The 23,988-nt window shown below is 42.2% G+C and overlaps 1 protein-coding gene across 1 annotated transcript in view; it reads left to right on the forward strand.

Moving 5' to 3' along the window:
* SYNE2 (spectrin repeat containing nuclear envelope protein 2) overlaps positions 1-23,988 on the forward strand; it is a 165,381-nt gene that overhangs the window by 107,223 nt on the left and 34,170 nt on the right. Inside the window, 14 exon segments of the mRNA XM_032112608.1 lie at positions 825-1,001; positions 2,184-2,317; positions 2,791-2,995; positions 4,921-5,100; positions 6,515-6,640; positions 7,153-7,307; positions 7,653-7,800; positions 8,925-9,019; positions 10,265-10,499; positions 11,890-12,084; positions 12,790-12,915; positions 14,859-15,014; positions 18,582-18,740; positions 19,647-19,813. Coding sequence (XP_031968499.1) covers positions 825-1,001; positions 2,184-2,317; positions 2,791-2,995; positions 4,921-5,100; positions 6,515-6,640; positions 7,153-7,307; positions 7,653-7,800; positions 8,925-9,019; positions 10,265-10,499; positions 11,890-12,084; positions 12,790-12,915; positions 14,859-15,014; positions 18,582-18,740; positions 19,647-19,813 — 2,258 coding nt within the window.

Here is a 23,988-nt window from a genome sequence, read left to right on the forward strand (position 1 = left end):
TCTCGTGGAGACATGGTTGTTTGTCTGCCTGGTTTTCATGCTTTTTTTCCAAGCATGACTGAAAATAGGTACTGAACTAGATGAATGTTTTGTCTAACCCAGGACATGCCTTATGTACTTCCCTGAAACAGAAGGATAAAAATGGCTGAACAAGGACAGTTTTGTGTTTTCAGTGTCTAGGAGTCTGTGGCAAAGGGAAGCCATGCCTGCCCCACATAGATTAGACAACTGTAATAATGAAAGAGACAGAAAATACAGGGGATATCCATCATTTAATTTTGTATGAGAATCCTGAAGTTGCTAGCCTGGGATCCAGGGGGGCCTGCATTATTAGAGCACAATGGCATAAGAGGGATGACAGCTCTCAGAGTATTGTGGTAGTGTCTTCTTCCATTCAAACCAATTTCTGTTCAAATTGTCCTTGAAAGGAAACTTGATCTCTGGATCAAACTATCTGCTTCCTAAGAAGATTAAGGCTCTCAACTCCTTCCCACTTCAGGTTGATTTTGGCAGGAAGGAATAAGCAGTTCATTATTTCAGTACTTCCTGGGGTGTTCTGGTGTTGTGGCTGACAGAATAGTGCTACCTTGAACTCCAGTGAAATTTTAATTTCCATCAAATTCTTACACTTCACTCTAGATAATGGTGTACTGCTTTGTTTGAAGCCTGCACAATTTCTTACCAAGTAGGAAAATACTCCAACTTGGCAAATTCTTGCGGATTGTCATGGATTGAGCATTGAGTTTGGATTTTTAAGTCAATTTAAAGGTGATTTATATGTCAGGACTACCCAAGAAATATTAATAAAAATGGTTTGTCTGCAGATTACACAGCTAAAGGCCTCAATGCAGTCAATACTGGAGCAGTGGACAGCATATGATGAAATTTATGCAGAAGTCAGCTTGATGACAACAAGATATTCATACTGCATAGACCAGTGCAAACCTTCTGGGGAAGCAGCTTCATTGGAAGCTTTGAAAAAACAGGTCAAAACTCTCCAGGTAAAGTTGTCTTATTTCTGTACTTCCTTCTATGCCTTTAGGCAAACAAACTCCATTGAAAAAAAACCAGAAAAATTTATCTGAGCAACTTTTTCCTTATTATAATGACACTGAAGTTAGTGGATTACTAATTTTTTTTAACCTCCAGAGGCACTGAAGAGTACTTCTAGACTTCTTATTTTATGTAGTGCATGAGTGCAATTTAGGTACCAAGGTTCAAGAAAAAAGCACACCAAGTCCTCATACTCCTTTGCACCTTGTATTGATGCTGAGCCTGGCATTTCTGCTTCCTCCAGCACCAGTTCAATTATTCTGTCATCCTCCAGAGAGCTGGAGTCTCCTGCACAGCCTCTGAATGAGTCAGAATGCCAGACATAGATGCTCTGGATCATCCTGCTACTCTGCTTGGCTGTTAGAGAGTCCAAGTGGGGCATCTGGAGTAGGCAGTCAGGCTTGCCCTGGGTCTGAACATTTCACGGCTCTGGCTAAAATCCCCTTACCTGGCTTTAAATGAGTGTTGAAAGGCTGTGCAAGCACTCCCTGTTTCCCTGTAAATAAGGCCTGATTTAGGGTTTTTTTGAGTTATATCAGAAGTGGGGCAGGAGAGACTGAGGCTGTGAATGCTGAGTGTGGGACTCTTGGCAGTAAACCCTGCACAAGTGCTTTCCACCCTCACCTGGGCTCATGTAATAAATTAAAAGGAACTGGGTACCTTCTTACCTCCTTCCTTCAACCACCCTGTTTACTTTGAACCTGGAGCAGTTCACAGATATGCTGTAATTCATTACCTGTATCAGGAGGGGGAAGATGCAGCTGAGTCAGGAGGTGTCAAACCAACTTTACTGCCAGTAGAAACAGTGGCTTAAAATAAAAGCATTTTGGTTTCTAGCAAATTCATTTATTCAAGGGTGTGGGTTTGCTAAATGAGCTTTTTTTCTTTAACAGGCAATAAATTATCTCAGTTTAAAATAGGTCTCCTGAGTGTTGTTTTTTTTTTAACTTGGACCATTTCACCTCTCTTAGCTTCCTGATTCTTAGGAACAGGTGTTATATTTTCTGCAAACATTTTAAACTGTGCTGCAGAAGTATGGCATTATTGCTGCCCTGTCCCTACCAATCTATAGGAGAAGTTACACTTCGGTCCTTTATTCCCACAATTAATTGCAGCAATTCAATTTTCAGGCTCTTCAAGATGAATCAGAGAACAGTGAAGAAAGTTGGGCCAAGCTCCAGGCTGCTGCCAGTAACCTGAAGAAGAACTGCTCCCCCTCCTTTGCAGAGATTATTGACCAGAAGTGCACAGAAGCACACACTAGGTAAGCCTGCAAAAACAGACCCCAGTTATTAGTATTTAAAAAACCCAACTTTTTGAGGCAGGACTCGAACATCTGTCAGATTTTTAAATCTATACTGATGCAACTCACCTGTCTGAGAACACCTGTGTGAGGAGTAAAATCACAGAATCGTGGAATGGTTTGGGTTGGAAGGGATCTTAAAGATCATCCCATTCCAACCCCCCTGCCATGGGCAGGGACACCTTCCACCAGACCAGGTTTCTCCAAGCCCCATCCATCCTTGAACACTTCCAGGGATGGGGAACTTGGACCTTTTACCTGGATACCTTTTGTTTGATGGGTCCCACAGTAGCACAGTCCCTGTGCTATAGCAGCAGGTTTTCCAGGAACATGGGTGTGGCTGCAAAGCAACTCCCACAGGAATCCTATGACAAATCATATTCTGGAGGAGAACCTACTAGGAAAATGCTCTTAATCTTTTGGTATTTTGGCAGGTGGAACTCTGTAAATGAAGACATCACAGATCAGCTGCGGGCAGCACAGGCAGCTCTGCAGCTCTGGGAGCCCTTTGATGCTTTGTGCACTGAGGCAGCAGCCAAGTTACAGCAGTACAGCCAGCAGTGTGCTCAGCTCTTGGATGTTCACGTGCCTGAGGAGAACATGATAGAAACCCTGGAGCAGAGGATACAGGACATGAAGGTACATGAATAAGTTTCTGCTGCCCAGTACAAACCAAGATTTATTTTTGAGAAACAAGTCAAAAGAACACCACCAGTCCAGTCAGTGGAAAAGATAAAATCTGTGGGTTTCTTCCATGAATAGGCACCTTTGTATTTCCTTTGAACACTTTGACCAGATCCTGAGGCCAAACCAGAGTTAGCATATGATGAGAAGAGAGCAGAAAGGAGTCATATTCCATCCCTGCCCCTTTCTGCTCTACACAAAGAATCAGGCCTGTGTTAGAAGGAATCACTGAAAGAAAAACGATTTACACTATGGGGCATTGCTTGGGAGGAGGGATAATATCTTCTAGAATAATAGCTGGGGGGAAAAAAGCAGTTTTCCTGAGCACAGGACAATCCTGAGGTCCTCCACAGCCTTCAAAATGTTTTTAATTGGATTTGGTACTGTGTTTTGGTCTGGTCTGATGAGTTCACAGATTCCTGAGCTTATTAGATTATTCTAAATGCTTTTGACTTTAGGCAAATGAGATCTCATGTTGAGACCACAGGGTACATTGGACTCTCTCAGGCAGCAAAGCTGTCATTAGGTTCTGACATTTTTGGTTTCTTCAGATTGCAATAAAGAAGTATAATGATCCTTAGGACAGAGCAGTGATTCATCCTGCTTTATGAATCTCTAGCCACGATTGGAAGAAGTCCAGAGTATTCCATTTTGCATGTGGCCTAATAAGAAGCTTTACATTACAAGAAAGAGAACTCATGTATATCTTCCTTTGTCAGAAAAATCTGACAGCAGCAAAGCCTAGACCAAAGCATTTTTACTTTCTTCTAATGGCTGTGACAGAAATTCACCAATATGTCAGCAAAAAGGAATTTCCTTTTCTGGAAATTTTTGGGGAGAATGTTACACCTACTAAGGAAGGCATGGCCACCTGAATGCCATTAGCACTGTAGATCCTGTCCTGGTGTGTGTGGGTAGAACACATGGAATTTCTTGTGGGTTTTTTTAAGGGGTGAGTTAAAAGAATGGAGATCAGTGAAATGGTATATGAGTTATGTGTCTTTGAATATACATGTGCATTACAAAATTGTATTTTAATCCCTCTAATCTTTTCCTCTTTATATATCAGGAAAGATTATGGTTTTATGGATTTTTGTCACCACAAAAAATAAAGTCCTATATAGAGAATAAGAAATCCAAATGGGTTATTAAACAGCTGGAGTGGTGTTTTATAACATGATCCTTTCAAACAAAGGGGTCGAGAAGCGAGAGCCATTTTGCTTTTTAGAGAAATGTGTGTGCTCTTTGCTATTGATCAGAAGACAGCTCATTAGTCTCAGAAAAGACAGTACATAGTGGCTTAATTTCAGGGGGTTTCATGGCTAAAAGTAAATTTCACTTGTCAAAAAAAAGAAAAAAAATCAAGTACATTGAATGAGTCTAAAATTGTTCTTGTACTGCCTTTAGAGTATAAGTTTTTAGCATCTTTCTTAGTAAAGAGGAAAAAATAAAACCAAACCCATAGTCCTCAGTCACTAAGGGATCCAAAGTACTGGTATGTTTGTAACTAAATAGCATTCCTCATTTGCAGCATGGGCCAGTTCCTCCATCTGCTAGTGTACACACGTCTTGTAGAGAGGGATATTCTGATTTCCCTCCCTCATTTCCTGTGGAGCAGTAGTATCCCACTGCCTGAAGTCACTGGTGTTCCATTGAACTTTGAACTGTGCCTTTCCCAGCACTGCACTCAGTGGATGCAATTCCCATTGTCCTCCAAGTAAAAGACTGAAGCTTTCACCAGAGCTGAGTTTGGCTCCCAGATGGGATCAACAAAAAGAGTTTAGTTACAGCAACAAAAGATATCAAATGAAATTGGCACATGAATGATGATCTGATTCATTTACTGACTTTTTTTTTTTCCTTTCCCCTTCTCTCATCAGAATTTACAGCGTGGCCTTCAAAACATAGCAGGATGCCGAACCCAGATTTATTTGCAGGCTGACAGGATAAAACAGCAGGCTGGCACAGCTGCTGAAGCCATTCTGATGGAGAAGCTGCAGCCATTCCAGAGAGCAACCTATTTGGAAAAGATGTTGCAGAGGAAGTTGGATGAACTTCAGGTTTGTTTGGTTTTTTTTTTAATATTAAATTAGCTGTCAGTGTGGGGTAGCTTCTTCACTAGAGCCCTGTGTGAGCCACATAGTTCATCAGAACAGTAAAGTTCTTGAATTGAAATTTCAATTAAATAAAACTCAGCAGGATGATCAACTATATAAAGAAATAATACATGAAGCCAGAGTGACAGGTGAAGGATTTCACCCTTACCTGCTTGTGTTGCTCTTAACAGCCTTTGTAAGTGGGCCTATTATCCCCAGGACCCTCAGATGATTAAAGATTAGGAAAAGTATTTGTATTTTTTTAACACTGAAGTAAGTTGTAAACTTTCTCAGCTCTGCCTTGAACAAAACATATGGCCTTCAGTTTTCCTTGGTAAGAGTTCATGTAGTGAACCTAAAACCAAACAGAAAACTGTGGCATTTGATGTAATTCTGAGGACCAGATTCACATTCCTGTTCAGGCCAAGTGGGGAGAGACCTGGATCCAGGAGCCCTGCTCAGAGGAGTGAAGAATTGACTTCTCCTCTGCACAGGTATTCCTGAGAAAACTTCCAAGCAAATGTACTGCTGAACATTCACTGGTGTAGAATTAGTCTGTTCCTATGGAAAAAGTCTGGTTTCAATGAATTATTCTATTTTAAAGTAAACCCAAATTCATCAAGAAATTTGAAGCCAGCTCTATTTTGTGACTTCATCCACCAGCAGAGTTAAGGGCTGGAAGCCAGAAATCTTTGTGAAGATAACAGGTTTCTCATATTCCCTGTGAGCTTCACGCTGCATGAGAAAATGCATTTCTGGGTAGTCATTTTCTCTGGTGTAACCCTGTAGTATTACCACAGTAATCTCTCTCCACACACCAGCTTTTGCCATTCATCCCTTGTAAAACTTTTGTTGTGTAAGAGTTCTCAGAGATGTGGAGTTTAATTCTGGAAAGAAAGAAAAAGCTTTCCCAGTGCTGTTCTGCTAAAGGAAAGTTGCATTCCAGCCCTACTGATTCTCCACAGAGCTCATGTAAGCTGCACAGCCTTGGCTGTGTGGGGACATGGGAGCAGGCCTTGTGTGTACTTCAAAGGAAGCTCATTTTCACAAGTTTCTCCCCTCTGATAGCTGAGTTTTGACTTTCCAATTCCACAATAAGCTAAACAGCACAAAGCCACAAAAGGTATCACAAACCCCTATTCCTTTCAGACAATTGTCTCAGGATTTTGAGATTCTGTTTCTTGCTCTCTCCTTTGGGTTAAATTTTCCCCTTGTCCAGTTGAAAAATGGAAAAAGGTTCAATAGCGAGTTAGAAATACATTGGAATTTAGGTTTAACATCTGTTTGTTTTCCTGATAATACTGCCTGTTGCTCCTTTTCTTATACTGAATAAGTGTATTAAATAATAATTAACATACATTTTCAATATTCACCCCAGTTCAATCTTCTACAACTGGAGGATTTCAACAACTGCCTTGAAACACTGGAGGGTCGTGTCAAGAATTGCACAGACACTTTTGATAGTCTCTGTCTAGAGGAAGGAGACAACTCAGAATTGCTCATGGTATGTTTGCATTCCCAAATACAAAAAGATACTACTCAGCTCTTGCCCCACTACAAGATGCTCTTTGTGTCCTGAATGTCACACTTGCAGCACTTCCATCAGAGTAACTATTATTCAGCCAAAACACAAAAAGCAATGATTTAAAAGTTTAGAAACTCTAGATCTGCATTGCAGGCCAAATGCCTGCATGGAAGGGAGGAAAATCACCCAGATTTGGGGGTGATGGGAGATCTTTTTCCCCAGCTTTGCTCTGGAGCTACCCTGTTTCCCTTAATTTAGGGAACAAAGTAAATCTGGAAGTACCAGGTCTTGAGTATCTGTTCAGTACTGTTGGAAAAGTGAGCCTTGTGTAAAAGAATGACAACTTTTCTGTTTCCTGTGTTTTTTTGAAGTTAACACAGGAATGTTGGGGATTTTCATGTTAGTGTTTTGGAGAAAAAGCTTCTATATTTCTCTGACATGAAAGAAAGGCAGTATTTTTTTGCAATAATTTATTTTTTCTTTACTTCCAGAATCAGACACTGGAGCTTGCTGCACTTTCTCCAAGCATAGAGAGTTTGAATGAAGCAAGCATAAAGCTGCCACTCAGTGACTTCACCATGAAGAAAATGCAGAACCTGACTCGGCAGTGGAGTCAGAAAACAGCAGCTGCTCTGGAATGTTGCAGGTCTGAAAGGCAAACAAAAGAAATCACTAGTAATAATTTCCTTTTCTGTGAGAAAATTGAAAACCAAGTTAAAAGTACTGGAAGTCTTGCAGTCTCTTCTCAGCTTTCTCAGGGGCTTGCCAGGTGGAATTCTGCCCTTTGAGTTTACTTGATTTTTCAGTGGCTATTTGTATTCCAAGTCACTTGAAGCAAGAGCCTGGATGTTCATAGGGAAAGAAGGGAGCAAAGTGCCAAGTGAAACCTCCCACTATGTTAATGTTATTAACTACCACATTAGACCATCTGTAAACATACCCAGAAAAACAATCATCACAACAGTTTCTGGTTATTTGTTTTGTTTTACAGTATGCTTGAGGGAACTCAAAATGATGAGAAGAAATTCTTTCAGAAATGTGAGAAGTGGATGAAATTCCTAGAAAAAATGAAAGAAGCCTTAAAAACTGATATTCCAGGACGGTTTGAAGAACTGCAAGAGCAACAGAGAGTATATGAGGTAAAGCTAACTCTAAAAATGGAAGCAGCATCTTGAATGATGAAGGCAGGGGGAAATCACTAGAAAATGCACTGCATTTTGAAATTAGATCTGGGCAGGATTTTACAGAGCATTTCACTCTTGAAATGCCTATTAAGAGTAAAACTCTGAAACATGAAAATCCTTTTCCAAAATGGACAGATCCCTTTTTTCAGGGATCAGACCTTCAGGAGAGATCTTCAAGTGTTATGTCATGGTAGTCCTAAATTTCTCCAGCCCTGAGGTGTATTTCTCTGCCTGTCCCAGAGCACTGGAGCCTGTGGCAACTAACTGGATAGTTTGCTGGAGACCTGGCAGCAATCTTAACAGTTTCTGGAAGAAATGCATTTAAAATAGTGCTTTTGCAGCGGATTTCTGGTTTGACCAGGTACTAGATTTTGGTGGAAATCTGTCTTTGCTGGCATTTTCCCAAACACTTGCTCTTTGTTTTAAAGAGACAGTGCTTCACATTCATTCAGAGGAGGTGGTACAGTGCATGCTAGCAATGGAAAAATAACCAAAACACAGAAAAGAAAAATTATTTGGTAAATGCTAAAACATCACGAGCTGTTGAGGTGAACCTCATTCCATGAACCACAGCTTCACACTACCCAAAGTACTGAGGCTATTCCCACAGGGTGTTTAGTCCCTGCACGTTAGTGATGTTCATTAGGGCCCACAAAAAGTTATTTTCTTTTTACTTAGACCTCTCCAAGTCAATTCATTCATTGTAATGAAACAGCATATAGAATGAACTGTTGCTCATTGTGATAAAGAGTAAATTCACCCTTAGATGGTGGCCTTTTTATATGTTTTCTAAAGACTTCTGTCTAGATTGAATTTCTCATTAATGAGTCAAAAAACTTCAGGTTTCAGATCTGTCTCATCCAGCTCATGGTGGGTTCTGCTATCACATATGTGCTAATTCCTTCTGGTATTCAAAAAGTGTGGACTCCCAGGGTGCATTTGGCACTAGCAATGGAAAGTAATAGAATTTTCAGCATTTACAATTAAATAAATGCTGTCACTTTAGAGGAACAGAAGCAGCTTTCATCAGCAAAAGTTGTTCACTGAATAGTTAAAACTTGTTCTCTTGGTATTTTCAGATACTGCAGACTGAGATTTCCATAAATCAGCAGACATTTAATTCTATCATAGAAAAAGTTCTACTCTCCTTGGAATCAGGAGAAGGAGAGAAAAGGTACTTTATTTGATTTTCTCCTTAAGATCTTGGTAGTTCAGTGAATATGTTGTCTTCCTTGGAATCAGAATTGAATCTTTGCTCTTACAAGGACATAAACCCGAATTCTTGGCTGAGTTCACTTTAAATGACCACCTGCCATATTTTGCAAAAGCATGAGGAGGTGTAGTGAGAGAGAAACATAGGTGCCCTGGCCAGACTGCATTTGGGATTGTACCTGGCTGGGCTGAAAACAAAAATAATTGCTCCTGACCAGGAGTCTTTTGTTGTGTACCTGTGGTTGAGAAGCTGCCTTCCCACAGAGCATAATGAGGATGCTGCGTATGAAGGATCCTTTCCCTCTTCCTGGACCTCTCTGCTTCTCAGAGTGCAGAGGTGTGGACTATCCACATTGCCCTTGGCACACGTGGCAGGGCATTGAGCCACTGGCCATGAAACCCAAAACATATGGTGCCTAAACCTGTTTTTTATCAGTATGATCTTACACTTTCCTCTTAAACAATGTAGCGTGAGAAACAGCAGGTAATGTTTGTGAGCAGAGGGTCAGGTGTTTGGGGTGAACACATTCTCCTCCCTGCCAGAGCTGGCTGCTTCCAGAGACTTGGCAGGACAGTGTGTGTGCTCCCCTCAGACATGGCAGTATGAAATCCATAGCTTGGCTTAAAACTGCCAGGGAGGGTAGGGCTGCACTAAGCTGCTCTGCTGGATTTTTGGTTTGGAACTAACCCCACAAAGGCAGGGGTTTGTATAAGAGTGAATCAGGGACCATGGCCTCCTGCAGAGGATGGGTTTGCCTTAATCAACTAGCCAGATCTGCTAGATCATCTGACCATGTTGTAAAAGACGACAAAATAACTACTTAAATGGGTTCAATAAATACACAGTTTTCCATTGTGCAGATCAATTTTGCAGCGTAATCAGTGACCTTGTCTCACTTGCATTGACCTTTTTGTTCTTCAGAGAAGTGTTTAGTGCATATTGTGTCTGATTGCTGTACTGTGTATGTTACTGTACCATAGTTGCAAGATTGACCTGCCTTACCCTTTTTTGTATCACGTAAAATGTTGTTTGGATTGCTTAAAAGATAGAATACAGAGAGCAGGGCTGAGCTTACAGCTGCAAAGAGCTTCCTTGCATTGCTGGGTATTATAATTGGAAAACAACTTTGCAAATGGAGAGCCATCACAATTACTGTAATATGCAGCCTTGAGATCAAAATTAATTAACAGCCCTTGTAATTTTCAGGACAGAGTTTATTTCCAAGCTCACGTTGCTGAAAGAGCAGTGGCAGAATGTTATCCGGATGGTTCAGCAGAGGAAGAAAGATATCGATGGACTTGTGAGCCAGTGGCAGCTCTTCAGGAGTTCCCTGCAGAGCCTCAACAGATTCCTGGATGACACAAACAGCTTCCTTGCAGCTGTGAAGAGCCAGGACTGTTACAGCCTTTACCAGCTTAGAAATGTAATTCACGATTTCAAGGTACAGTGTTTATTTCTTATAAATCTAAAATATGTGGGTTTTTTTCTCTCAGACTGAAACAGCTTCTGTCCAGGAAGGTAAAAAGCTTTAAAATAGCACACTTTCTTGGGGAAAAAATGGTTGCTGACACTTTTTTCTTAAAGCTGAGCACAGATAACAAAACAGTGACATTGCAAAAGGCTCATTATACTCAAGAACTGCTTGATCAGCATTGCCATTTAGTAGCCTTGCGTACTTTAAAAATCTTATGGATATGAAAATGGAAATTCAGGGTGCCAGAAGATGAGACAGACACCCTAGCCAGCAGGTAACTCCGAGGTCTGTGTGCATCTTACTGACATTACTGCTGAATTCAGGCCTTTTAGTTTGCCTGGAGGAAGGTACTTACGTGGTAAGACAGGCCATATAGGTCCTGTGTGTGCAGGGATGGGCAGGAGATGCCAGAAATAAAGGATAAAACACTTGCAAGGGAGTCTGTTCACTCCAGGATACACAGGCCTGGTCAGCAGTTTTCAGGACAGTAAGTTCTGCATTCTACATGCAGTGGAAAAAAATACTTTCCTTTGTTAATTTTGGATATTTCGGTCTTCCATTTAACTGTGCACCTCTTTGTTTTATAGGAAGGTAGAAACAAGCAGTGAACTTGATGGTTTCTTTTAAAATCATATTATTGAATGCCATTTTCACAGTCCAAGATCTATACTGTGTACCCACATACCTAGTGTTGATGGATTAACATATTACCAGTATTCCATTTGGTGCTTGCCCTATCTATTTCATCTTTATTTCTACCTGCTGTGTAAAGGTGATTTTTAGAAGATTTTACAACTTGGTGCTTATGCTTTTCCTTAGGGAGAAAAGCCAAAAAGTCTTCTCCCTCCTACTCCAAATTGCCATTTTCCTCCTGCTGCTGTTCTACAGAAGGAAGCTCTGATTATATCTCCTTGTGTTAGAGATCAATTTGTTACGGACAAATTATTATTGATGGCTTACTTCACTTGGAGTATGTAATGATTAACAGAGCTGTTGTCTCTGAAAAAATTAGCCTAAGATGTCGATGCTAGAGTTGCTCACAGAACTGAGATTGTATTTTTTGTTCTGAGTAACTCATACAACTGAATTTCCATCTTTTTTTGACTGCTGCCATATTTTACCATATAGATTCAGTCTGGGAAATGGTATTGTAGAGTTTTATAAATCAAAATAGCAGAGAAAATACGATTTTTCTGAAATCAAAGAAGCAGGTAGGAGAAGATCTATTGATTACTCCTCCATGAATGTTAACAAAGTAGCATCTTGTGAGTAATCTTCCCAAGTGAAATACTGGTAAAGCACTTCTGTAACTTTCTAAGAACCACTTAGAAAGTTAATTTTTTTTTGTCTTTTCAAGAGTAAGGCAGTGATCCTTCAGAGGTGGCAAGCCATGTACACCTTGGTCATCGATGTCGGGGAGAAGCTGCGCACAGTCTCCGATCCCGAGACCAGCGCTGCTCTCCAGGAGGAGCTCAGCCAGTTACAGCAGCGCTGGGGGAAAACCCAGGCCCTGCTGGAGAAGAAGAAGATGCAGTTCAGTGGCACCCTACAGGTAGATGATGCCCCCCCCACCTGCTGCTCTGGCATTGGGTCTCAAGAGTTTCCCTGTCCTGCCATCTCCAGGGCTGAGCTGCTGCTCGCTGCGGGAGCACTCTGAGGGAAGTGCCTGTCATGTGTCATCAGGGCTTGTGGGAAGCTAAAACTGTGGTCCCCTGATTCTCCAAAGCAAATTGAGTTGGTTTCCATTTCTTGGAACATTGGATGTTCCTGCTTTGATTGTTCTCATGCTCCCCATGGCCTGGAGCTCATGCCTGCTTTGGGCTGTGAAGCTAAAATTTAGCTTAGAGTTAATGTGATTTGTTCCTCCTCACGTTGCTGAACATGTAAACAGAAGGGCCAGTCATATTTTGTTAGAGCATTGAATTGGCTTTCGTGGCTAAGTAGTACATTAAGTGTGTCTCAAAATACTGTCGGTGATAAAACCCCCAGTGCAAAACCCATGCTTAAAGCCTCTCGGGTTGAACAAAACAAAATGAGCAGAAATGCTCTCTCAGGCAAGCCTTAAACAGGAGAGGCTTGAAGTTCTGTTAAGCCAAGCACCATATCCTTGTGGGTGGCACTATGTATCAGAAAAAAAATTCAAAAAACTAGAGCACATGATTGATTATTTCAGTGGGTTGAAGATGCTATTTTGTTACATATCCATGTGGTTTGGTATGTCCTCACCTTTTATACTTCCTTGGGTCTCCTTGACCAGACTTGTGACCGCTTTGAAAAGCAAACCAAGGAACTGGAAAGCAGATTGCAAGCGCTAAAGGAGAAAGTAAAAGATCCACTCCCTGTTGAACATGAAGAGCTCCACAAAGCCAAGGAACATATTAAGGTATGAACAGCCATATTGTATTTAAATTTGCACAACACCTCATCCCTGTAAAATCAGTTTTCCCTTTTACCTGCTCTTCAGTGACACTGAATTTCTCTCCTTTACACCATCCTGATTGCTGCTAATCTCCGAAATCCAGCTGGCCAAGAAGATTATGAGTAGTAGTAGTGTTTGTATTTTTTTTCCTGCTTCTGTGCCTTTTACAATCTGAATTTATAAAATAAGTAGTTTCTCAAACAAAAGGGAAAAAGCTCCCTTCTCTCAGCTCAGTTGGCTGCTATCCCAGTGTCTGAATCTCCCTTTTTGTTTCCCAGTCCACTTTGCACATGGAGTTCCTCAGGCAAGAGACCTTGTAATTCTGCAAAGCACCATACATACCTGCAGGATCTGGGAATAATTAAAGAGAAGGAAAATTAAGAGTAAGGGAGTGGCAAAATTCCTTGCAGCCCATAGTGCACCATGAAAATTAAATGGCAAGAAAACCATTTCCAAGGGATAGGAGACATTTTGTCTGGAGTGGTCAGTCTTTCATCATCCTTTTATGAAGTGAATTGTTGACCGGTGTAGTGGGAACAAATAAGCTTATTAACAAGCCAAGGCTTTGAACTCATTATCAGCTGTCTGAAATCTGCTTTGTGAGTGCTGGCTGCCTTTCCCACAGCAGCAGCCTTGCTGTAGCCCTGAATTATTTGTGAGATGGGAGCACACAGCTTCTGCCTCTTATCCCAGCAAGAGAAATTCAGCTGTAGAGGCATCAGGGTCAGACAGTGCCAGTGCAAGTGCTGCTAGCAGGTGTCATAGTACAATAAAGGACTAAAATGGCATGGGAGAGAAGGGACCTCCTTTCCTCTCCCTGCTTTTCACTTCTATATGGAATAAAGCTATTTTTCTTTCAGTCCTGGACCTTATGTGAGGCTAGCAAAGTCCCATGAAATTCCATAGATAGGTCTGTTAATGCAGGGATTTGTCCCTTGTTAGGAGATATAACTTCATGTGTGTACATCTGTAGGAGTACTGTGATCTCAGGTAAATTTTAGTAAGGTTTGTTTGGTTTTTTCCTCTAGTGTTGAAGCTGGGTCCAAGAACTATGAAAATCCCACAGGGCTTAGACCCAGCACACTTCTGACACAAACACTCATAGGTTTTTTTCCCTTTAAAAATAAGACAAACTTATTATTTTCTCTAGAAGGTTTTTTTTTGTTTGATGAACTAGTGACCCTTCCCAGCATTTTGCAGAATGGGACCTAGGACCTTGTATGTAGAGTGTCATATTCCCTAGCTGCACGCAGTGGTACCTCTGCCTTTTTGGTGACAATTATAACAGTGTTAAGAAAAATATGTAACTCACAATAAAGAGAAAGGGGAGCTGGGGGAGCAAAGCAGAAAATAGAGCCTGTTTTCTGTGAACAAGCAGTTTAAAAGCTCCACATTCCTGACAAATCTGAGGAAGTGCCTATGAAATCATTCACTAGAGAAGGGAACTGATTTCATTTCTTTCTGTGTTTAGAAAAATAACCTGTAACTGGAGCAAATGCAGGTGGAAAGCAACTTGTCCAAAATAATTATAACAGGAAAGAAGGAAACCCTGAAGAAGCAGGCATGTGCCAGCCTGGGTGTGAGACCCCAAAAGCTGCCCTGGAGCATGGGGAGCTGCGGGGGCCAAGTTGCGTTCTGGCACTTTGGGATGCAGTGATGGTACCAGTAGATCAGCAGGGGCACTGCCATGGGTTCCAGTGGGCTCCAGTGGGTTCTGGTGGGGGTGCAGTGGGGTTCCAGTGGTCTCCCGGGGACCCTGGCCAGCCCAGCCCCACTGGAGAGCACGGCACAGGCGGCTGCACATTCCCTGCTCTCCTCCCCCACAGGCCAGGCAGGGGATTAGCGAGCAGGTTTGGAAAGCCGAGGAGCTTAGTGCCAAGGCTTGTGCCGGGTGCGTTTCCATGCAGGAGCTGGAGCAGTCGCTGGCGGACTGGGCCCACGACATGAAGGAGGTGCAGGCCATGAAGGCGGAGCTGGCGCACCTCATCCTCACCGAGGACATGATGGTGCTCAAGGAGCAAGTGGAACATTTGCACAGGCAGTGGGAAGAGCTCTGCTTGCGGGTAAGTCTTCGCCTCCTCGGGGGTTTGTAGCGGGATGATATCCATGGGGCCTGGCAGGGAAGGGGGAGCGAGAGTCAGCACAGGGGCTCTCCTGGGCTCTGCTCACTTTGGCAGTTCTGGGTGGGAGTGGGACTGCTCCTGGCGCAGCTGACTCAGGATGGAGCTCACCCTTTGTGTCCTGGACTGGCTGCTGAGGGTTTTGTTGCAAACCCTTTGTAAGAAGGGAGTGTGGAACTGCACAGAGCCCAGATGCAGCTGTTTACTGGAATAGGTGCCTTTGTTCCGGGCTGCCGGAGGGAGGGAGGGCTGGGGGGAGGGATGAGCACAGGAATTGCCAGAGGGCATGGAGCAGGCAAAGGAAGAGGGAAGTTAAAATGCCAGCAGAAAGAAAACTTAAATGTGTTTAAATGCTGACTCTTTTGTCGGTATTTAAACACATTGAGAACTTGTCTTTTTTGTAGCAGTAAAATGCTGTGAAACATTTACATTCTTTGTGGCTTGTTGCTTTATTACATTTAATTTAGTGTTGCGTGTCAAATTGCTGGGGAACATTTACAGCAAAGTCACATGGACTTGATTCATTAGGTTATTATGCAGTTTGAATGTGTGTTTACTTTGCCTTCTTAACAGGATCGGAAGAGTTTACTGGGTCTTAAGTTACTCTGGGGGGCTCTGCACACCAGCAAGCCAAAAACTCTTGCCTCTCTTTACTCACAAGTAAATAGCTTTTATTTTACAGTTTGTAAAGAAGTACTGAAGCCAGTTAGTATTTTCTTTCTAACCCTTACACAGGCAGAGGTAAAGCAGTCTTGGTAGGGATGTTGTCAGAGTAATGAACAGCTGTGCTTCTTTCACAAACTGTGTTGTGATGAAATAGTTATTTGGGTTAATTTTTTTCTTGCATTGCAATGAGAAAGAAGAATTTCATCTCTTTGCCTTAAACTGGACAGTTGTTCTACAACCAATGTTTTCTCTGTTATTTTTTCTGAACTGTGAAAAAAATTCCAGAGACATCCTCTCCCCTCCTGAGAAATACAAGCCATTATTTTTTAAATGAAAATGCCTGAACCATTTTCCTAGTGGAAATCTGTAGTTAAGCCTATAAATGAGAGAACTTAGTTGTTTTTCATTTTTTTGGTGAGCTGCTGAAGCCTGCTGTACCCTCTGTGTTGAATAGCCCTGAAAATTAAGCTGTTTTTTATATATGCTCCACTACAGTTTATCCAAGTAGTAATTTCCTGTAGTAATTTAAGTTCAGATTTTATTCAAAATTTCCATTTTAATTTCCTGAGGGAACAATGTTTAGTTAAGTCTGTCTTGGTGGGAGGACAGAGGTGACAGTAAATGTGACTGTGTTAGGCTGACAAAATCTGTAGTGGGAAGAATCTGTTCAGTGCTGCAGTGGAGGGAGGTCCTGAAATGTTCGCACAGCCCTAATGAGCCTCAGGAGAGCCCACACCAATGCTCACAACAGGGTAGGAAAGCAGACTTTATCAGCTCTGTTGTTGGCATGACTGCTTCGTTTTGGATAACAAATCAGAGTCAAGATGTATTGTGTGGAGGAAAGTCTGCAGAATAAATGCAGGGAGGTGAAAGAGCAGGAGCGGCTGCAGCTGTCACGGCCACGGCCCTGGGGCAGCCAGATGCCTGTGCTCAACTGGGCAGGGGCAGACACGAGGAGGGAGCAGATGCACTCAAGGGATTAGCATTTACAGAGCTTCCCTTGCAAGGTGCATGTAGGTCACAGATTTAACCATTCATCCCGGCCAGCGTCCCATTGGGCCTTGATGTTACTGTAGCCTTCTTTGGGAATGCACATGATGCTCACAGTGTGGGTGCAAAATGGGGATGGTACCAGGGCAGCTGGGCAGAGGAGAGAGTGCTCAAAGCAATGGCTCGAAGGGTTCATGTTCCTAGAAGCTTGTCTGGGATTTTTTGGATCATTCCTGCTTTTTACTGCCAGCCTGTATTGCTTAGCCAGCCAAAAGGTGCTTCTTGCACTTAAAATCCTGCCTTGCCCTGTGCTTAGCAGAAAAAAATGGAGTCCGAATCCTGTCAGGATTTAGTGATTGTTTTGCTGACAAGCATAGTCTGTTCTTCCACTGACCAAACAAACCCATCTCCACCCATGGGAGATGCTGCAAGGGGTAAGGAAGGATGAAGGTTCACCCTCCAGACCTCTGAGGCTGAGGGTACAAGGGAGTATCCCAGAGCAGAGACACTCTTAGAAACTTTCTGAGGTCCCTGTCATCTCCAGACTTCTTCCTATGGGAAATTTTGGAGACCATTTCCCTGTGTCCCAAGACAGTGCTTTCATCCTCATCTCTTGGCTTAGATTGTCATAAAGGATTCAGAAATCACTCTCACCTCTCCATGCCATCCTTGAAAACAAGTCAGAATTTAAAGAACAAAAGCAATATAGTGGGAGATGGCTTGATGCCTTCTGTTTTGATCCTGGTGTTACAAGGAGCTGGTCTTACTTCCACACTACACACTTAAACTTCACTGGGGGTTACAAAATAATGTTAGAGATTAGTCTAGAAGGATCAGTAATGGAATTTCCAGGAGTCATATGCTGTGGTGTATAAAGTGCACGTGAGATGTGAAGAAGGAATGTTGCCTGCCATGGGGTGATATTTAGAATGGCCATTTACAGCCAAGACAAGCAAAATGTTATACACAGTCTTTAGACAAAGTTTATTGGTGAGAGTGAGGGGTTACTTGCTTTTCTTGCTTCGTTAGAGCTTAAACCATTTTTCACTTCCTTTGTCCCATATATCTTAGTGCAGGAATCCGTCAAGGTAAATAAATCAATACATATTTAAGAGCCCTAGGCTAGAGATAGGTGCTATTAGCTAGTTAGAAGAGTGACCCTGATTCTTTCTGAGGTATTGGAGCAATGATAATAACTCTGCTTTTTCAGGCAGTGTCAGACCTTAATTTCCGTATCTAGACAATGTGTTTATCCATCCTGGAAAATGTATTTTTGATGGGGGGAAAAAAATCCATAGTTTTCAATGAAAAGGATAGATTCTTGATGCTGATTTTTTGGAATTTCTCCCATTACTGGTGGGCAAATGGAAAGAAAAAGAGGGAGGCTTTTATAGAAATAAAATAATTGCAGTCACTAGGTGCAAAGTTCCTCTTAGAGTGGCAGAAAAAGAACTTACCTAGGTGTTATTTCTCTCGTATTATATATGGGGCCATGCTAAACAGTATGTACTAATTATGTATTTTATATTCCTTCTGTGTTTGACATTTTCAGAATTTCACTGAGTAGTATTTAAATAGTTATATAAGCACATTATTTATAAAGCTGTCACTCAGTTTCATTCTTCTGAGGGAAGAGAATATGATATTTGCTAGTCAGCTTTTTACCCTGCTGTCCAAAATAAGATGTAATAACAATCTGCTTTCTGGTTTTGAAAAGGAAAGTAGAATACTTGATAACTGCTCCTGCAAAATGGAATAAGATCAAATGCAGACTAGAAATTAGAAGGCTCATAATTGCTGGTTTCCAGCCTGAGAAAACTGTTGCTAGAATTGAATGTGTGTGCTTTTCCATAGGTGTCCCTGCGGAAGCAGGAGATCGAGGACAGGCTCAATGCCTGGATCGTGTTCAATGAGAAGAATAAGGAGCTGTGCTCCTGGCTGGTACAGATGGAAAGCAAAGTGTTGCAGACTGCAGATGTTAGCATTGAAGACATGATAGACAAATTGCAGAAGGTAAGTGGTAATACTGTTTTTCTTTGATTGCAGTCAGGTAACTCATTATAGAGGCACCATTCCTCATGTATTCCTTGCTTCTTGGAAAGAAGGAATACAGACTTCACATATAGGCTTTTGTGAGATGAGCTTTTCTATCATTAGCTTTCCTTGGTGTTCAGACTTGGAAAGACTTAAAGCAGAACAGAAATGCCACCTGACTGCATTTAGTCATGGAGTGTGATGTGTGTGAGCTGGTGTTTTGGGGCACATGTGAACACCCAGCACTGCTCAGAGTGGTGTCCTGGGAGCAGCTCACTGCTCTCACCACCTCCATCATCTACACAGCTGGTAGGCAGAGGGCAAAAAGATTGAAGGATGGGGTGGGTCTTATGCCAGGTGAACAAGAAGTTACCACAACCAAAAATAAAACCTAATTCTGCCCCTTCCCCTGTGGTAGTTGGTGCTTCCTAATACTTCTGTATTAGTTTCATTTTAAAGAAGACCATTATTGTCCTCCCCATGGCTAAAATGTCTCAGTATCTAATCCCAGATCTCCTCTGGATAAGAATACCAGGAAAATAAAGCCATCCTAGACCTGAATTTCGGTTCTTTTGAGGTAGCTTCATTGAAAAATTACATTAAATCAGGAAAATGAGATAAAATTAGAACATTAAATTGCTATTTTTGGGAATACATACTCCTGGCACTTGTAAGTCTTTAAGCTGCTTATTTTTTCATAGATTGTGAGAGGGCTTCTTCATTGATGTTTTCTTTTTGTTTTAAGTGAGAGTTCTATATGCTAATATAGAAACCTCAGCCAAATCTGACTTCACATCACACGTGTGGGAAAAGAAACTGTTTTGTTTTGGTATTATTGTTTTGTTTTGCCCTGTAATTAAAGCAGCGTTTGTGTATGTTTATCAGGACTGCATGGAAGAAATAAACCTGTTCAGTGAAAATAAGCTTCACTTGAAACAAATGGGTGATCAGCTAATCAAGACTAGCAACAAGAGCCGAGTTGCAGAAATAGATGATAAACTCAACAAAATCAATGATCGCTGGCAGCACCTCTTTGATGTCATTGGAGCAAGGTAAGAAAATTATTTTCAATGTTTTGTGTGAGGTAAAAGTCAGAGGCTTGTGTCCTTGACCATCAGAAACAGAGTGATACGACTTTTCAGTTAAGTTGGAATTTTTTATTGAGAGTCAGGCTGAAGGGAATGGTTTTTGTTGTAACTTATTGCTGTATTATGACATCAAATGTCTTAATTTATCCAATGGTAGAGGGCAGGGTGTAAGAATTCATATAAAATATCATTTTTATGAGGGGAGCATTGTAAAAGGAAGAGTCAAAGTAATCTCTCTGTTGCATGTGTTGAATTACAACTTAACTTTAAGGCAGTATGGTATGAGTTCATTTAGGCTTTTTAGGAGAGCCTCCTATTTTAACACAAGCCTCTCTTTCACCCTATGTGTGAATGCACAGAATTTAGGAATAGAGTCTATTCTGTCTCTGTAGACAGATTTATATAATGATAATGTTCCTTTTTTACATTCAAAAGTGTTTGAAATTTCATTTAATACCAGTGCTATTTCTTTACTCAGTCTCCCTCCTAAAAACAACTGAAAGACCGCATGAGTTTCTTTTAAATTCAGGATCTTCTGTATGATGGTGAAGTAGAAAATACTATCAGCTGAAATTAAAACAAAAACCTGCATAGCCTAGGCAACGACCTCTTCTTAATGGATTAAGCATCTTCATTATACTTGGCAGAGTTAAGAACATCATGATCATTTCAATATTAGCCTTACTGAGATGATCCCATTTCATTATTATCTCTGAGTTTCTGCCACAGCTTGGGAGAAGGATGCTGGGCTGGTCTCACCTCCTGCCGAGTTTATTAGTAATCCAGAAATAATAAAGCTAACACCAAATTAGTATTGGTCTCAACTTCCCTCCCAAGGTTTTGTTCTGCCTGTGATCCCCCTCTCTGGACTCTCAGCAGCTCTGTTGCTCAGTTAAATTTGGGACAGATCATGAAGGTGGTTGTGCTGTGACAGTGTAGTGCTAAGTGTGCTGGGCCTTAATCAGGAATGAGATCTGAATTAATGGTGACACAGGAGCCGTGAATGATTAAGCAGAAGCTGCCTTCTTAAGGTCTGACACTGCAGATAGACTTGCAATGGATGTCTCAAGGTGTCTTTGTTTTTAATCTGGTGTAAGAAAGCAAGCTTCACTTTAGAAATAGCACTTTTTCTGTTCTCACCTGATACTACTGTGTCACTTTTACAGCACTTCTATAATAATTTTTTGTTCCGTCTGTTGGTGTTGAATTGCAGCAGTTTTTAAATGCAGATTAAAATGCACTGTTTTAAAAGCATGGCACATTTCTGGTAATCTTTAGGAAAATATGCCAAAGAACTAATGGGGCATTTAGAGAGATACCTGGCAAACTTACTCTCATACCCTGTGACAAGGACTTCTTTGTCTACCTGCTATGCCTCAAATGTTCACCTTCAGGCAAGTGTACAGTGGTGCTTTGAGGTACATTAATGTGGGTTTGTCTAGAGCATCAACAAGGCTCCCAGTATTTGGTATCTAAGTGGATATTGCAGCTACTGGGGAATGGGTGTGATGCTTTATGATTGTTCCTGTGTTCTTAATTCTGAATTGTCTGTAATATGCCAGTTTCTCCTTGTGATTTCCACCAACTTGGTGCTCAGGACAAGGCTAATGAACTGGAAGGGCCTGGCAAAATGCGATTTTTAAGCAGCTCCCTCTGTGGTCCAAGATTATCAGGCATCCCTGTGGGCTCTGCTGGTCCCCTTGGAGTTAATACTAAGAGAGGTTCAGCATATGGCAGTGTTTTGCAGCACCTCTCCTCCCTCACCTAATCCACCTTGCTTGGGCTTGGCTCTCAGCTGCTCAGTCATAAGTAACCACCAGACCAGACACTCACAACAGACTCTGAGTACACTCCTGAGAGTTTATTTTGCCCTGTTATAACCTTCCAACTTTCTGCTTTGAGTTTGCTGCTATGGTGCTGGCTTGCCACTGAGATTTGATGTCTGAGGGAATTAAATTAGACATCAGTTAACTGAAATGTCCACCTCACTCACAGGTGAACTTTGGGGCACTCAAGATGAGGTTCCTCCTGTGCTTTTGAGTAGCCTCTGTTAAGCTCAGGTGATGGTGGGGAGGCAGCAGTTCAGCCCATCACCAGTGTGACACAGAGTGGGCATCTTTGAGGTAGAGCAGAGAGGAGCAAAGAGCCTTGGTCTGGAGGCGAGGTGACCTGCAAGTGTGGGTTGTGATGGCCCATGCTGATAGACTGTCTCCTTCCTTTTCAGTTTGCTTTTGCAGAAACTGTTTAAAAAATTGTATTGAAGCTGTGTTGAAAGAACACACGAAAAGGATGCAGGCAGAATTTTGTTGTCCCTGCTGGATTAAGCCATCATAGTCCAGACATCCTCTCACAGTCTGTGGAGGCTGGAGGGAACGGCTGTGCATCCACTGCAGCCCTGCAGAAGAGACTGGAGCACTGCACAGGTGATGCCATGTCAGCAGACCTGTGCAAAGCCCTTTTTATTGGGCACTGCTTCATGGCTTGGGGAAAATTAGAGGAATGGAGGAGGTGCCTCTGGGGAAGGAGTGCCAAAGGGCTCTGGAGGGTTTGAGGATAGGGCAGTGCTCCTGGAGAGAAGTGACAAATTTTGACTGTGGTGCAGAGAAAATCTTGTCTTTCTCCTGAAAAAAGGTTACTTGTAGGAACTTATTTTCACAGCACCTCCATGAAATGAGGAGGTAGTTTTGCTCCTGTCTTTTCAGATGAGTAGCTGTGGCAAGTAAAATTGAAGTGAAGATTTTCTGAGGTTTTGCGTGCCAAACCTGTGACCACTTGAAGCTCTTTTTTTTGGTCAAATATTACAACTTCAGCCATTTCTGTTAAACACACAATGAGCTGCTGCCTTTATTTGTACTTGAACCTGGCTCCCAGTGGCCCACCCACCATCACAGGAGCAAGGACCAAATTTCACTGTGTCTTCATGGCAGGCCAAGGTTTGGGAAGGAAGTGAGCTACAGAGCCAGGCATGGAGTAGGAGAAGATGCACATTGAGTAGCTGTGTGTTCAAAGCCAGTTCTTCACTTTTGGGCACTGAATCTTTCTTGTAGATGGGCGCTTTTTGATCCTGTGGTTCAAGACTAAAACATAACCTGTATCCACAAAGGAATCTAATTGAGATATATTGCCAGCTTCAGTTCTGTGGTTGCTAATGTCCCCATGGCTGTCCCTGCAACCTGATTAACATTTTATCTTCTCTATAGTGCAGTGTATGGTTGTGTGATACCAACATGAAACCAAACCAGCCTGGAAGCCAATGTATCAATGCAGAGCATTCCTCCTGATAGCTTATTTCACCTTTTTTAAACCAATAAACGTCCTGGGACAGATGGGCAAATTAGGTGAGCTCCCCATTTAGTCCTGAAGTGATTCTCTTAGTTTGTGGTGACAAGCTCAGATTTGCCATATGGCTGCACTTGCAGGACTTAACTCTTCCATTATCTGCCTGTGCTCAGCCTGTATGGTGACAAAAGCTTTGCCTTGCATGTTGCATCAAGCCACCGTCTGACTGCAGACTTGGAAAAGTCCCAAATGTTAATTTTCATGGGATAAAGTAACCATCAAGGCATTAGCATGCCTGGAAAGAAGAACAAATGAATTCTGTTCAGCTCAGAAGATACTCTTACCATGGGAGGTTTGTGCTGAAGTCTTTGTTGAGGGATGGGGGATACAAACACACTGACCGGCAGGAAGGGAGTGTTGTGCTGGCTGTAAGGATGGACACAGAAAATCTCTTGCTTTCGTTACTGAAGCAGTAGGACAAGGAGTGCACAGGCTGCATGAGGGTGGTAGACAACCAAAAACCCACGGAGTGGGGTTTACATCCTCAGTACCACTCTGGAGCAGCACTCCTGGGTCATGCATTAACAGACAAGAACTAGCAAGGAACTGTGCTGTGCACAGCCATGTTCCTCGGTGCCCTTTCCTGGGCCATCCACCACTGATTCTAACTCCAGGCTTTGCTTCCCAGCCCACTGAGGAAACCTTTTCCTTCTGCATTGCTGTTTGCAGAGTGCCTGCTGTCAGGCTGGAGGAGCACCCCTGTGTCACTGGAGGATGTCTGCACTGCCTGGGGCTGTGCAAAGCATTTGGATGATGCTTGAGCCTTCATTAAAGCCACCAGGGGCATCAGGAGCTGCCTC

This window comes from Corvus moneduloides, chromosome 6 (genome assembly GCF_009650955.1).
Source record: "Corvus moneduloides isolate bCorMon1 chromosome 6, bCorMon1.pri, whole genome shotgun sequence".
NCBI lineage: Eukaryota > Metazoa > Chordata > Aves > Passeriformes > Corvidae > Corvus > Corvus moneduloides.